General features: G+C 41.5%; 1 protein-coding gene across 6 annotated transcripts in view; it reads right to left on the bottom strand.

Annotated features, from left to right (window-relative positions):
- Positions 1-1,110: 1,110 nt before the first annotated feature.
- Positions 1,111-15,393, bottom strand: part of JMJD4 (jumonji domain containing 4) — a 381,468-nt gene continuing 367,185 nt past the window's right edge. For all 6 annotated transcript variants that reach the window (XM_044065866.1, XM_044065868.1, XM_044065864.1 and 3 more), the window contains one exon: positions 1,111-1,601. In XM_044065866.1, coding sequence (XP_043921801.1) covers positions 1,293-1,601 — 309 coding nt within the window. In that variant the 3' untranslated portion in view covers positions 1,111-1,292. The remainder of the gene's footprint in view (positions 1,602-15,393) is intronic.

The raw sequence follows: 15,393 nt of genomic DNA, 5'->3' as shown, positions 1-15,393 counted from the left end.
GAGGGGTTTGCCCCCTTGAAAAAGACGTCTTAAGGAGAAGAGCGAATTTTGAAATTCGCTCTTCTCGTGTGTGTTTTTTTTTGGCTTTTTGTCACTCTGCATTCTGAGTGCCGATATTTCAACAGGGAACCAGAGCGACCCCAGAGGGTACTTACAAAAGAATACAAGCATAACAAACCTGCCTTATGCAGAGCTCCTTAAAGCCCTTTCGCTCTACTCAGTCTCCTGTAGATTGCTGAGCATTGATCTGTGCCTGGCTTACAAGTCATTTGCAAACCCCACTCTTATGACTGTCCTGCATATTCCTAGGTCAAACGGTACCAGAAATACAAGGTCTAGGGACCTGAATTTTGTCTCTGACTTAAAAAGAACATGATGGAGAGACAATGTGTTCCAGAGACTGACCCTCCTATGGAACAGGTTTCCCATCCATGTGGAACTGGTTCGTCTATTACTCAATTAAGTGCAACCTAGACCAGTGGATGGTGAATAGGAAATTTACACCAGGCCTGGCACCCTTGTCCCTTAATGGACAGACATAGCTTATGAATGCCTGGCCCTCAATGTCCTATGTGGCCTCAATGTCCTATGTGGATATAGGATGTCATTATTCTTTCAGAAAAACTTGGCTGGGCTTAGAGTGGCCCCTGGGTCATTAGCCTAGCAAGAATACATGAATATATGCTTCTGTAACATGCTATATTACAACAAGCATGTACTCTGAAAGGTTCACACTACTGACCACTGCATCCATATCCACACTTACCAAGACTTCTGTCAGGGGGAATGCCTTTAAATAGCCTACTAAATATATACTGCACAACTGTGGAAAATGTGGGGAGGAAGGTGTAACTTTGTAGTAACTAAATATATAGTTCTGGTAGTAGGAGGCTTCATTTCCAAAAGACAGATGAGACAGACAGAATCCAGTAGCAGGCTTTAACACTTAAGAAAATGCTGAACAATGACAAAACAAATGAAGCACATGAAACGTGTGTGCTCTATAATGATCATCTTTACAGTGTAGAAGGCAAAAACATCTAATAAAAAATGCCACAAAAATATGGCCTAGCCATTGTTTTTCTTCTAAACCTAAGAAATTAGGTTTGATTCTTGATGACATAACTGGTGTTTATTGGCTCTTCCATTGTGTTGCATATACAGTGATTCACACAGCCATTTGAAATATATGTGTATTAAAACAGACAAAATGAAAATCTTTGACATGTACAAGCTTTCTTTTATCTTATATTACCATTTCTCAGCAAACACATGCAGTCATATCTCTGCAATCATAACACAGCGTCTTTTGCTTCTTTAATACTCTCCAACAGACATGTTGGCTGTGGACAAAACTCTTCTATATCCAACTGTTTGAATTCCTCATTCTCAATCAGTGATGACAATACATCTGCAACTCTGTTCAAATCAAATACTGCCTGCCATGGCCCCAAAATTGACAGTGAGGGTGGCACAGCTCTCACTGAGGAAGACAGGTCTTCTGATGTTCCTTCCAAAAAATGTATCCTATTTTCTGCAACTGTCTTGAGGAAATAATACAGTTCTTTGTAGTCTATACCTGAGCAGGACTTCATAATTACCTGTTAAGAGAGAAAAAAGATAAGTTTCAGTGCAACTATGACTTCTGTCAGATATAGTTTGAATATTCTGTACAGATATTGTAGATGTCAGGACACCACAGAACTGTTGGTGAAGAAAGTACAGTTGTGTACCTACCATAAATGTAGATGTTCGAGTGTATTCACTGTTGCAGTCATTACAATTGGGTTATCCTGCTGGCAGGCTACCCACAGTCGGCCTGAATTCCAAAGTCTAGGTCCGGCGTCGATTGCTGTCGCCTCCTCCCTGACGTCAGTGCGCCAGGGGTATAAAAGATGCAGCCAACGCCATTTTCTTCAGTTTTTCTTGCCACAGATGTCAGGTGCCCCCAAGAGGGTAGGCTAAAAATATGACAATAAAACATACATGCACCAAAGTAAATTATTCATTCCTTTACCAGCAAATATACCACATAGGTTTTATAGAATAGAGATGTACAGATAAGTCTCAGCAAAGATAAGGGGGATGGTGGGTGGGTAACCTGGACTGCAACAGTGAATACACTCTAACATCTACATTTATGGTAGGTACACAACTGTACTATGTTCATCATGTTTCACTGTTGCAGTCATTACAATTGGGTTGAATCCCAAAGCTGAGGTTGGGAGGCTGGAGCTAAATAGGATTAGGAGCGGCTATGAGGCCCTGCAGAACTGCAGTGGCAAAGCCTGCCCTGGATTTAGAGTAGAGTGGTAAGTGATAGTGCTTTGTAAAAGTGTGCATTGAGGTCCATGTTGCAGCCTCTAAAATGTCTTTGGTTGGTACTCCTCTGAGTTAGGCTGCTGAAGTGGCTGCTGCTCTGGTTGAATGTGGCCTAATGGTCTTAGGCACTGGTTTGCCATGTTGCGAATAGCCGAAACGAATGCAGTGGCCTATCCACTTTGAAATTGTCTGCTTTGAGATGGCCTTTCCTTGTGATCCTGCAGCATATGCCACTAGTAATTGCTCAGTCTTTCTGAAAGCTTTGGTTCTGTCCAAGTAGAAGTGCAGCTGTCTGTGTATGTCCAAAGAATGCAGAAGTCTCTCACCCTTATTCTGTGGGTTAGGATAAAAGGTAGGCAAGTGAATAGTTTGGTTAAGGGCCACCATGGACACTACCTGAGGCATTAATGTCGGGTTTGTCCTCAGAGAAACCCTATCTGGATAGAAAATGATAAAAGGTTCCACAGCCATGAGTGCCTGTAGCTCTGAGACTCGTCTTGCAGAGGTTATTGCTAGGAGCAGAGCTGTTTTCCAGGATAAAACATTTATATCAGCTGTATTGGCTGGCTCAAAAGGAGGCAAGGTGAGTTTTTCCAAGACGTAAGTGAGGTCCCATGCAGGTATTGGTGATCTCCTTGGTGGCCTTAAGTTTTTGGCTCCTCTGAGGTACTGCCTTAGTAAAGGATGAGAAAAAAATAGGTGGCTCTGTATTGTAATGAGCTGAAATGGCAGAAGCATGAATCTTAACTGAAGAAAAGGATAGGCCTTTGTTCAGCATCTCAGTTAGGTATTGCAAAATCTGAGGAATATTTGGTACAATCATGTCAATCCCTTGTGCCTGGTTCCAAGCACAGAATCTCTTCCATTTTTCAGCATAAGATTTTCTGGTACTACGCCTCCTGGCTTCCAAAATAACATCCATGACCGCTTTAAAAAGAGGGGTGTTTTGAATGACTACATTATCTGCCATGCTGCCAGATTTAAGGTCTTGAGTTGGCTGTGCAGGATCTGATTGTTTTGTTGGGACAGTAAGTGAGGAACCTGAGGTAATGTCCAGGTTGCGTATTGAGACAGGTTCCTTAGGATTGGGTACCAGTGCTGGCAGGGCCAGTCTGGGGCAATCAGTATCATTTTTGGCTTCTCATGTCTGACCTTTAGGAGTACCTTGGAGAGGAGGGGCAGTGGGGGAAAGGCATATACTGTTAAGTTTTTCCAGCTGAAAGATAGAGCATCCACTTTCCATGCTTGCTTGTGATAAGCCCTTGTGCAGAATCTCTGTAGGTGGCAGTTGTGAGGGGAGGCAAATAGATCTATGTCCGGGCATCCCCATTTCCTTATTATCATGCTGAAGACTTGTGGATCCAATTTCCACTCATGGGGATCCAAGAGGTTTCTGCTTAGTTCGTCTGCCAGAGTATTTATCTTTCCTGGCAGGAATTGTGCCTGCAGATGTACTTGGTAAGTCAATGCTGTGTCCCATAAAGTCATGGCCAGTCTGCAAAGGGGGTAGGAATGAGTGCCTCCCTGCTTGTTTATGTACCACATGACTGTGGTATTGTCCGTCTTTATCAGTAGTTGTCCCGGATGAAGTAGATCCTTGAAGGCTGTCAGGGCATTCTGAACAGCTGGCATCTCTTTTTGATTGATATGTAGATGCATTTAGTCTGCGGACCATGCACCCTGAATACATCTTCCTGCCATGTGGGCCCCCCAGGTATAATCTGATGCATCTGTTGTTAATGTCTGCCTGGCTGGGGGTAAAGTGAATGGCTGTCCCTTGTTGTGGTGACAGGCCTTTGCCCACCATCGAAACTCCTGTTGCAGGCAGGGACTGTGGGTAATTATTGCTTCCAGGCTGTGGCAATTTTGAGTCCAAACACCTTTTAGATACCATTGAAGTTTCCTCATATGCAGTCTTGCATATGGAATTAGCAGAATGCAGGGTGCCATGAAGCCCAAAGCCTGCAGAATTTTTCTTGCAGATAACTGGACCTTTGTTGCCAACAGTATGAAAGAAGTAGTCAGTTGCCTTTGTTTGTCTGGCTTGAGATAAGCTATCTGGGCAGTTGTATTTAAGCTTGCACCCAGGAATATTATCTCTTGAGAGGGTACAAGTTTTGATTTATTTTCGTTTACCGTGTACCCTAGGCATGCTAGCAATCTTTTTACAAACACCAGATGCTGTAGTAGGATGTCCTTGTTCTCTGCTTGAATGAGGCAGTCGTCCAAGTAAGGATATATTTGTATTCCTCTTTGTCTGCAAAATGCAATTACTGGAGCCAGGCATTTTGTGAAGACCCTGGGCGCAGTAGATAAGCCAAAGGGCAGTGCAGAGAATTGGTAGTGCATTGAGCCAGCTATGAATCTGAGGTATCTTCTGCATGATTGTCTGATTGGGACATGCAGGTATGCCTCTTTTAGGTCTAAAGTCACAAGCCAATTCTTCTTGCCCAGCATGGGCAGAAGCTGCTGCAGAGTCAACATTTTGAATTTTGGAATATCCAGATATGTGTTTAGAATAGATAGGTCCAGTATTGGTCTCCAGGCTTTGTCCTTTCTGGGCACCAAGAACAGCCTTGAGTAAAATCCTTGTCTCTGCTCTTGCTCTGGTACTTGCTGAATGGCCCTCATGTCCATGAGGGATGAAATTTGCTTTTGTGCCTCTGCCCATTGATTTTTTGGCAGGTCTGGCCAACCGTGAGCCCTTGGCAGGGTATGAAAGCGAAACTTGTAACCTTGTGACACTATGTTCAAGACCCATTTGTCCTGTGTTATTATGTGCCAATTTTGATGAAAAAGTGCTAGTGTTCCCCCTAAAGGTGCTGCCAGAAGATAAGTGCTTGGCACAGGCAGGGGGAAGTCATTGGGACCGTTTCCTGTAAGGCTGTGACTTGTCATCTCCGCTTTTGGAGGTAGAAGCACCCCATTGTTTAGCCCTGTATGTGCCTTGGGGCTGGGCCTGCCTCTAGGGCGTCTGTATCTGCCCCTTTGTGCCCTGTCTGACAGTGGAAAGGACCAATTCTTTGTAGGCCAGTGTCTGCTAAATCTTGGAGGCTGTACCTGTAAAAAAATCCTTGACTGTTTGCATAGATTTTGCTTTGTCCTCCATTTTCTTCAACACCTCCTCTGCTTTAACACCGAACAAGGTATCATGCTGTAATGGAGCATCTAATAATTTTGCTTTAACATGATCAGGCAGATTCTGTTCCTTTAACCAAGCATGCCTCCTGATGACAGAACCCGTAACAGTGGCCCTGCAGGAGGCCTCCAGAGAATCAAAACCACATTGCAAAGTATGCTTTCCAACTTGTTCAGCTGCATGCAATAAATTCTGCATTTCTTTGTTTTCTGCACATTCAGAATTTATCAACATTTTCTGTTTAAGCAGTGACATAATATATTGCTGATATTTAAGCATATGAAACTGACAATTTAAAGCCCTTATAGCCAAGGTAGCAGAAGTGTAAATCTTTTTTCCCCATCTGTCCAGTGCCCTAGAATCCCTGTCTGAGGGGGTAGATTTTTTTGCAGTGGAAGCCTTGACCCCCTTGGGACCCTGAGAGATAGTTTCTGGGTCAGCAGCAGGGTTTTTAAAAAGAAATTTATGTGAATCAGGATCCCTGTAGTATCTGTCTGGCTTAACAGGAGCTGGAGGCAAGGAGTCAGGAGTCAGACTGGACTCTGAAAAAAATATCATCTACAATGTCTAACACAGGAGGAATAGCAAGGGGTCTGTGCTGAGGCAGTAAAAGGAAGTCTCTGAGCCTTTTCTTAGATTCTGAAAAATCTTGGCTCTCCCAGTGAAAATGCTCCCTCATGGAATGCAGAGTTTACCCCAAAAGAATAACCCTCAGGAGGAGAGGCTGAAGGGACAGATTCTTCAGCATCAGAATCCTCATACAGAGGAAGAGAGTATCCCTGATCAGAAGAGGAATCAGAAGAAATGGAAACTTGATCTGACGATTCATATTCTGCCTCTTGCCTAGGCCTCTTATCAGGAGGGGGATGGGAACCCCTGATCAAAGTAATTAGGTCTTCGGCCATTTTGAGCATCTGTTTTTTAGGGATGGAGGCCTGTCTATGGGGCTGCTGTACTTGTTTCTTTGTCTTTAAAGGTGCTTTAGTCTTTACCTTTGAAGCTGAAGTCGTTTTTACATATAACTGTTTTGGCCTGAAAACACCCTCAGAAACCGATGCCTGCTCAGCGGCTCTGGACCCATCTGATGGAATAGTTTCCGAGGTTCCAATACCTTGAGTTTCCAGAAGCCTAGTTAGCTCCACGTGGGAGTTGGTAGCAGCCTGCGGCTCTAAAGTAGCGGGCGTCAGGGGCTGCAAAAGCGCCTCACTGAGAACCGGTGACTGGCTTAGAAGTTTTGGACCTCGGATGCTTGTCCTTTTCTTTTTCCTTGCGTTTCTTGTGAATTGCGGTAGTCGGATGGCTATCAGATGGCTATCAGATGACATTGTGCAATTAAATCTTCTGCCAAAATACTGAAATGCAAAATCGTACCGACGCTTAATAGTGCGTTAATTAAATCTAGCACAGAACCTACAATTAGCAACGTCGTGGTCAGGGCCTAAGCAAGGAATACAGTAGGAATGAAAGTCCTTATGAGGTATTTGCTTCCCACAAGAAATACAATTATTAACTTTTTCTGACATCGGTCTGGAGCAAGAAAAAAGTTTCCCCAATGGGGTACTTAGCTTTAAATGAAGACTTCGGATCTGAAATTCTAACATGAAAATCTCATGAGTCGGCCGACCGGCACTTGTGAGCTTCTTTTGCTTTGGGCACCGCACGGCAAGAAAGACTGAAGAAAACAGCGTCGGCTGCATCTTTTATACCCCTGGTGCACTGACGTCAGGGAGAAGGCGACAGCAACCGACGCCAGACCTAGACTTTGGAATTCAGGCCGAATGCGGGTAGCCTGCCAGCAGGATAACCCAATTGTAATGACTGCAACAGTGAAACACGATGAACATCAGATACACGTGCTTTTACAATAAAAGTAGATCATTGTAGAAAGTGCCAAAACTACTCCACATTTTTGAATCTAATCATCAGACAGAAGGATACTAAGCAAGACCAAAGTCTGCTTACAAATTCTCAAACTTCAGCTATGGCTGTAACCCTCAAAGTCACTTATGGTGTCAGTGGACAGGTACCTGTGCTCTCTGCATAGTGCCTTTCCTGAGATGCACAGATTACAGTAGCTATATGAAATGGACCACAGCTACTTTTTACTATTTTACCACTTCATTCCAACCCTGAATATTTAAAGGTTTAATTTCTACTTCATTAGTCCACAAAGATGGTAATCTGGCTTATGACTAAACAGGGAGGCAACTTTCCATACTGTTTTAGGAAATGGGCAGCTGAGGGGAAATTCATAAGCTGATGACAGTTGCATTTTTTTTGTTGCAAGGAAAGCCAAGAGAGATTGTAAAGATGTGAAAAATAGGTATTATTCAGCAAAACTTTGCTCCCATTTTATATCTGGATTTGGAATATATATATATATATATATATATATATATATATATATATATATATATATATACACACACACACAATTCAGCCTCCTAAGTAATTAGGTAAAATACAAAGAAAACGGGCCATGCAAATGTTGGCACTTAACTCTGCATATGCGCGCACACAAACACACACACAGCTACAAACATATTTAATTATATACTCCTCTAACAAATTCTTAATCATAGTGGTTATCATTTCCAATAAAAACAATACAGGGATGTCAGTACTCAGCAGAAAGGCTTCTGCAACAGGAATTACATGTAGTACTGGCATACAGCAAAGTCCTTTTCTAACTGTGGTAACCTTTCTTCTAGCAATATCGTAGCAAAAAACGTTTATACTACTTTCTACACCAAGAAGCCATGTACCATAAAGGATATCATTTCATCCTCAAAGTTTCCCAAAAGAAACAAGAATGAACAGCAGTGCACAACCCAGAAAGCTCTTTATCTCACCAGCCCAAGCAGATGAGAGCGGCCACTATCAAAAACATTCTGTTATATGGAAATTAATTATATTACTAAAACACCTTACACTGAAGAGGTGTTTGCAGTATACAAAGTAATCGGGCTGATTTACTTCAATAATTTGTAAACCAGATGTCTTGTTAGTTAGGTCACAAAGGGAGTTTAAGAGAAGAAACTCAAATTAAAAGCAAGATCTTTTTGTAAGGAAACTAGAGTACCTACAATTGAAGCATATGAACTAGCAAAAACGACTCCAGACTCTAGACCTGTGAGGAAGCACCATTGATCACAGTACCACACACAGCCACATAGGATACAATTCCAAAGAAAATGCAGTAGAAGGGAAAAGTACTCCAAAGAGCAACACTTTAGAATCCATTAATGATACCCATGACACAGTCAACCTAAGTCAGTCTAGCCACCTGCAGTTTACTTTTTTCTGGATAGGTGAATATAATTAGTAGTTCTTTCACATTGTAGATGTGCACTGACCACTGCATTTTTATTTGCCAACAACATAAATGATACTGGTTCATTGTGTCACTTGGTAAAAGCAGAGAGACAAAATACAGGTTGCCAATGTCTGCTATAATGGTTGGTTAACTGAATTTATTACTGCTACAGTGAGTATAAAAAACCTTTAACATTTATGCCCACCGGTCTCTGTTAGCAGCCTTTTCCACAATCTCTACAGTGATGACATTTGTTCCCTAGTCACCCGGTCTTCATGTCACACAGTGATGATATTTGTTCCCTAGCCACCCGGTCTTCATGTCACACAGTGATGACATTTGTTCTCTAGCCACCTAGTCTTCATGTCACACCTGATTAATATTTAAATATAAAGCAATGATCTGTTTATAAATGTCAGTGTTTCAAGTAAACGGCTGAGTATCACACAGTTTACAAGTCAGATATACTATGTAGTATGAATTAAAATGTTAAGTTGTCACTCTTTGGGTAACTTATTTAAAACAATGCATGCTAGTTATCACATTTTATCTGGTATCTTGCTATTGCTTATTACATTTATTTTAATCAATAATATGTTACTCATTATAATTTCTATTTCATGAACAATATTTGTTGAATTATGTTCCTTTGACCAAGGTCATGGCTTAAAACAGTCTTCATACCAGTCCACTTATCTGGTAAACAAATAAACATTTAAACACCAGTGCATGGTGAAAGTACATCCATGGCACATTTAAACACCAGTGCATGGTGAATGTACATCCACGAAACATTTAAACACCAGTGCATGGTGAATGTACATCCACGAAACATTTAAACACCAGTGCATGGTGAATGTACATCCACAACACATTTAAACACCAGTGATTGGTGAATGTACATCCACGACACATTTAAACACCAGTGCATGGTGAATGTACATCCACGACACATTTAAACACCAGTGCATGGTGAATGTACATCCACAACACATTTAAACACCAGTGCATGGTGTATGTATATCCATGTTACATTTAAACACCAGTGCTTGGTGAATGTATATCCATGTTACATTTAAACAAATGTATATCCATGACACATTTAAACACCAGTGCATGGTGAATGTATATCCATGTTACATTTAAACACCAGTGCATGGTGAATGTATATCCATGTTACATTTAAACACCGGTGCATGGTGAATGTATATCCATGACACATTTAAACACTAGTGCATGGTGAATGCACATCCATGACACATTTAAACACCAGTGCATGGTGAATGCACATCCATGACACATTTAAACACCAGTGCATGGTGAATGTACATCCATCACACATTAAAACACCAGTGCATGGTGAATGTACATCCATGACACATTTAAACACCAGTGCATGGTGAATGTACATCCATGACACATTTAAACACCAGTGCATGGTGAATGTATACCCATGGCACATTTAAACAACAGTGCATGGTGAATGTATATCCATGGCACATTTAAACACCAGTGCATGGTGAATGTATATCCATGACACATTAAAACACCAGTGCATGGTGAATGTACATCCATGACACATTTAAACACCAGTGCATGGTGAATGTATATCCATGGCACAGTTAAACAACAGTGCATGGTGAATGTATATCCATGGCACAATTGAACACCAGTGCATGGTGAATGTATATCCATGACACATTAAAACACCAGTGCATGGTGAATGTATATCCATGACACATTAAAACACCAGTGCATGGTGAATGTATATCCATGACACATTTAAACACCACTGCATGGTGAATGTACATCCATGACACATTTAAACACCAGTGCATGGTGAATGTACATCATTGACACACTTAAACACCAGTGCATGGTGAATGTACATCCATGACACATTTAAACACCAGTGCATGGTGAATGTACATCATTGACACACTTAAACACCAGTGCATGGTGAATGTACATCCATGACACATTTAAACACCAGTGCATGGTGAATGTACATCCATGACACATTTAAACACCAGTGCATGGTGAATGTATATCCATGGCACATTTAAACACCAGCGCATGGTGAATTTATATCCATGACACATTTAAACACCAGTGCATGGTGAATGTATATCCATGACACATTTAAACAACAGTGTATGGTGAATGTATATCCATGACACATTTAAACACCAGTGCATGGTGAATGTATATCCATGACGCATTTAAACACCAGTGCATGGTGAATTTATATCCATGACACATTTAAACACCAGTGCATGGTGAATGTATATCCATGACACATTTAAACACCAATGCATGGTGAAAGTACATCCATGACACATTTAAACACCAGTGAATGTATATCCATGAGACATTTAAACACCAGTGCATGGTGGATGTATATCCATGAGACATTTAAACACCAGTGCATGGTGAATGTATATCCACGACACATTTAAACATCAGTGCATGGTGAATGTATATCCATGACACATTTAAACACCAGTGCATGGTGAATGTATATCCATGACACATTTAAACACCAGTGCATGGTGAATGTATATCCATGACGCATTTAAACACCAGTGCATGGTGAATGTACATCCATGACACATTCTGGAAGCAAGATGAGCATGAAAACAAACTCTTCAAACACCAAGCAGTTGACTATTTACAGGATTTAAAAGTTTTCTGTTACACTTTTCTGTCAGAACACAATAGTGTGCCAGTCAAACACAATACAGTGTTGAGAGACCACTAAGACCCTCTTTTCATGTCAGTATACACAAATGCTAGTAGTTCACTAGACTTAACAACTCTATCACAGTGAGATGCCATAGTCAGAATGACATCTAAGACATACAAATAATCCCAAAAATTGTTCTCTTGAAGAGAAAAGAAGAGGGGGAACTGGATAAAAAGATACTTCTATTTAGTTGTACTTATTGCTCTTAATTGTATTTTTATACTCTACAGCACATTGACCAGTATGGAAAAATTCCTGATAAATAACATGATGGCTGGGAATGTGATCATGGCAACCTGAATGTTCAAGATCTCTCTGTGTCCCAGGAGTACAGATCATGAAAACTATAAATGGTAAAAGCAAATTTACATCTACACAACTCATCCAACAAAGAATAAAGAGAGTTTGTGTGTGTGTATACTGGAAAATCAAATTAAAGTTCCTCAATCTTTCCACTCCTCAGGGTTACAGGGGAGCATAGCAGGCAATGAACAGGCAAAGCTATACAAGACTTGGTGAACTGTCTCACACAGCTGGTCCAATCTATAATTTTTTGTGGGCCCCTACATCACTATACAGCCTTGCTGCTCACTGCCTCACATACACACCAGGTCTACCGGCAACTCCAAACTCCCTGGACTTTCCTCTTGTATGCTGGGACTGGCTGTACAGCCTAAGAGAGTCTTGAGGGTCTTGGTTGTTTTCATTCCATTGGGGGATTTTTTGATTATGCCCTACCTACTACATCCCCTCACACTGAGGTTAATGGTGATGTTCGAGGGGTGGGTGTACAATGGGGTTGTGAAGCATATAACCCCACCTCTGTGGAAGTTCAGCCATGCCCACCACCCAGCCTTTTCCTAAGCAACACCTCCCTCACACAACATTCCCAGTCTCCGCCAAGGATTGCACTGGGAATGCCCAGGTAATTGCCCACCCACCCCTGAGATAGGCACATCCATCCCTCAATTCTATTCAATCAGTAACCTGAGCCACTAACCAAACCTGGTTCAACTAGGTTATAGTTAGGTCTTAAACTCTCTATGCCAGCAGAATGGCTTAACAATCTGTAACTTATAAGGAGGGGAACTTCTGGAAATAAAATAACCAATAATCAAGCAATCCTAGACTAATGTACTATAACAGGAAAGCATTTATCCCAAACAGAATATGCACAGGCCTGGCATGCAAGCTGAAGAATTATACAACAGCAAACTTCCAGCACAGCAGATCTTTGAGGATACATTCACTGTATCAGTAATTTTTGTTATACCAGCCTTAATGATACCTTCTGGTCAGTAACTACAGAGTAATGGCTTCTTCCCCTTGAGGTACCAACACAAGTTCTGCATAGGAATGCACTGACCGAGTTACACTTTTGCCTCCCTTATATATCCTTGTTGTTGCATATTTCCTTCAATTCTTCAAACCTAAACTGGAATTCTGATGTAAAGCTGGTGGACAACCAACTGACCACAAACTGCCTGACTTCAGGAAAGTGAAAACACCAGGATAAGGAACTGTTGTGGCAACTTTGGGTCTAGTTGCCATCTCACTTGCTCAGAATGTCTGCTAGTACAAACAAACCAGGAGATGAATAGCTTATAAAAATGAGATAGTTTTGGAGTGGTCAGTTTCATATTTTAAACCGCAAACTGCAAAGCTGAAAAGATTATGTTTCTCTGTACTTTCGTAGATGTCACATAGGGTACTGTTTAACATGAACATGAACTACTTGTAACACCTTTAGGAAGGAATTCAGTGCTAGCCAAATAAATAAACAGATGGAAAATTACACATGTCCTGCACTGAAGGAAGATGAAAGTGATCCACCATGCATGACACAAAACAATGGAAGTAATAGTCTGAGATAAGTGTTGAAAGAGAAACTGCAATCCAGTTGAAAAAAAATCTACATTTGTGCTTAGCAATTCAGATTTGGGGAATGATTCTCTTTACTGGCACAATGCAATCAAAACCTTGTCGTGTCTGACTGGATATAAGCCTGACAGAGACCAGAGTTTTTCATCATACCTGCTCTTGCAAAAGGAATTGCAACTCTGCAAGATTTCATGTACTATGGAAAGTACAGTTTTGTACCTACCATAAATGTAGATGTTCGAAGATCCACATTGCTGCAGTCCTTACACTTGGGTAGTCCGCTGTCCTCGGTCGGCCCGAATATCAAAGTATAAGGCTGACGTCGGTCAAGGCGCATAAGACTGACATCAGGACGTCAGGGTACAAATGCGCATGACCGACGTCATATCCTCAGTCTTTTCTTGCCCCAGATGTCAGAAGACCCTAAAAAGAAAGGTCAAAACCAAAAGACAGCAAACAACCAACCAACCACCCTTGCACTAATAATATGTACAATATATACAATATACACAATATTTACAACCCAACCCACACAACCGCCTCTAACTACAGAGGGGAAGGAGGGAGGAATTGGAGTGCAGCAATGTGGATCTTCGAACATCTACATTTATGGTAGGTACAAAACTGTACTATGTTCTTCATCTCACATTGCTGCAGTCCTTACACTTGGGTAGAATCCCAAAGCAGAGGTAAGGGAGGATGGCAAAACTATAAAGCAGCAGGAGCTGCCAAAATGCTCTGTAAAATAGCAGTGGCAAAACCAGCCCTAGATTTAGAGTAAAGTGGAAGATGATAATGCTTAGAGAAAGTATGCACTGAACTCCAAGTAGCTGCCTCCAAAATATCTTTAGTTGCCACCCCCCTTAAAAAAGCTGTCGAAGTGGCAGTAGCTCTAGTGGAATGAGGCCTAATCCCAGCTGGAATCTCCTTACCATGATGGGAATAACAGAAAGCAATGCAAAACCCAATCCACTTAGAAATAGTTTGTTTTGACACAGGCTTGCCCTGAGAACTCAAAGCAAAAGAAACAAATAACTGCTGAGACTGCCTGAACCCTTTAGTTCTGCTCAAATAATATCGCAACTGCCTGTGTACTTCTAAAGTGTGCAAAATCTTTTCCCCTTTATTTTGGGGATTTGCATAAAAAGTAGGCAAATGAATAGTTTGGTTTAAAGCCACACTAGAAACCACTTTAGGCATAAAGGAAGGATTAGTACGCAAAGATACCCTATCCTTATGGAAAATTAAGAAAGGCTCAACTGACATAAGGGCCTGTAATTCAGAAACCCTTCTTGCAGAGGTAATGGCCAACAAAAAAGCAGTCTTCCATGATAAATATTTCAACTCGGCAGTAGCTGCAGGCTCAAAAGGTTGTAGAGTGAGTTTCTCCAACACAAAATTGAGATCCCAAGCAGGAGTAGGAGCTCTACGTGGGGGTCTTATATTCTTTGCCCCTCTAAGAAATTGCTTGAACAAAGGATGAGAAAACAATGGTGGGTCACAGTCATAGTGAGCAGAAATTGCTGCAGCATGAACCTTAATAGAAGAGAAGGACAAACCTTTGTCCAGTAACTCAGTAAGATATTGAAGAGCCACACTTAAATTAGGCTCAGAAACATTAAATTCCTTTGCTGCACTCCAAAATAAAAATCTCTTCCATTTATCTGCGTACACTTTCCTTGTACTAGGCCTTCTGGCTTCCAAAATAACATTCAAAACTTGCTGCGGAAGTTGGGACCCTCCAGGGTTCAAAACAGAATATGCCAGGCTGTTAGGTGAAGAGAGTGAAGTTTGACATTGAGTAAATGACTGTTCTCCTGAGACAGCAGGTGTGGAATCGAAGGCAAAGGCCATGGAGGCTCCCGTACCAGACTTCTCAGTAATGGGTACCAGTGCTGTTGAGGCCAATCTGGAGCTATTAAAATCATCTTTGGCTTGTCCTGTCTGGCCTTTAGGAGTACCTTTGGGAGGAGAGGCAGAGGTGGAAAG

This window comes from Protopterus annectens, chromosome 3.part0, assembly GCF_019279795.1.
Source record: "Protopterus annectens isolate FY-2018-M chromosome 3.part0, PAN1.0, whole genome shotgun sequence".
Taxonomy (NCBI): domain Eukaryota; kingdom Metazoa; phylum Chordata; order Ceratodontiformes; family Protopteridae; genus Protopterus; species Protopterus annectens.
Note: the sequence above shows the minus strand (reverse complement) of the source record. Positions and strands in the feature narration are given on the sequence as shown.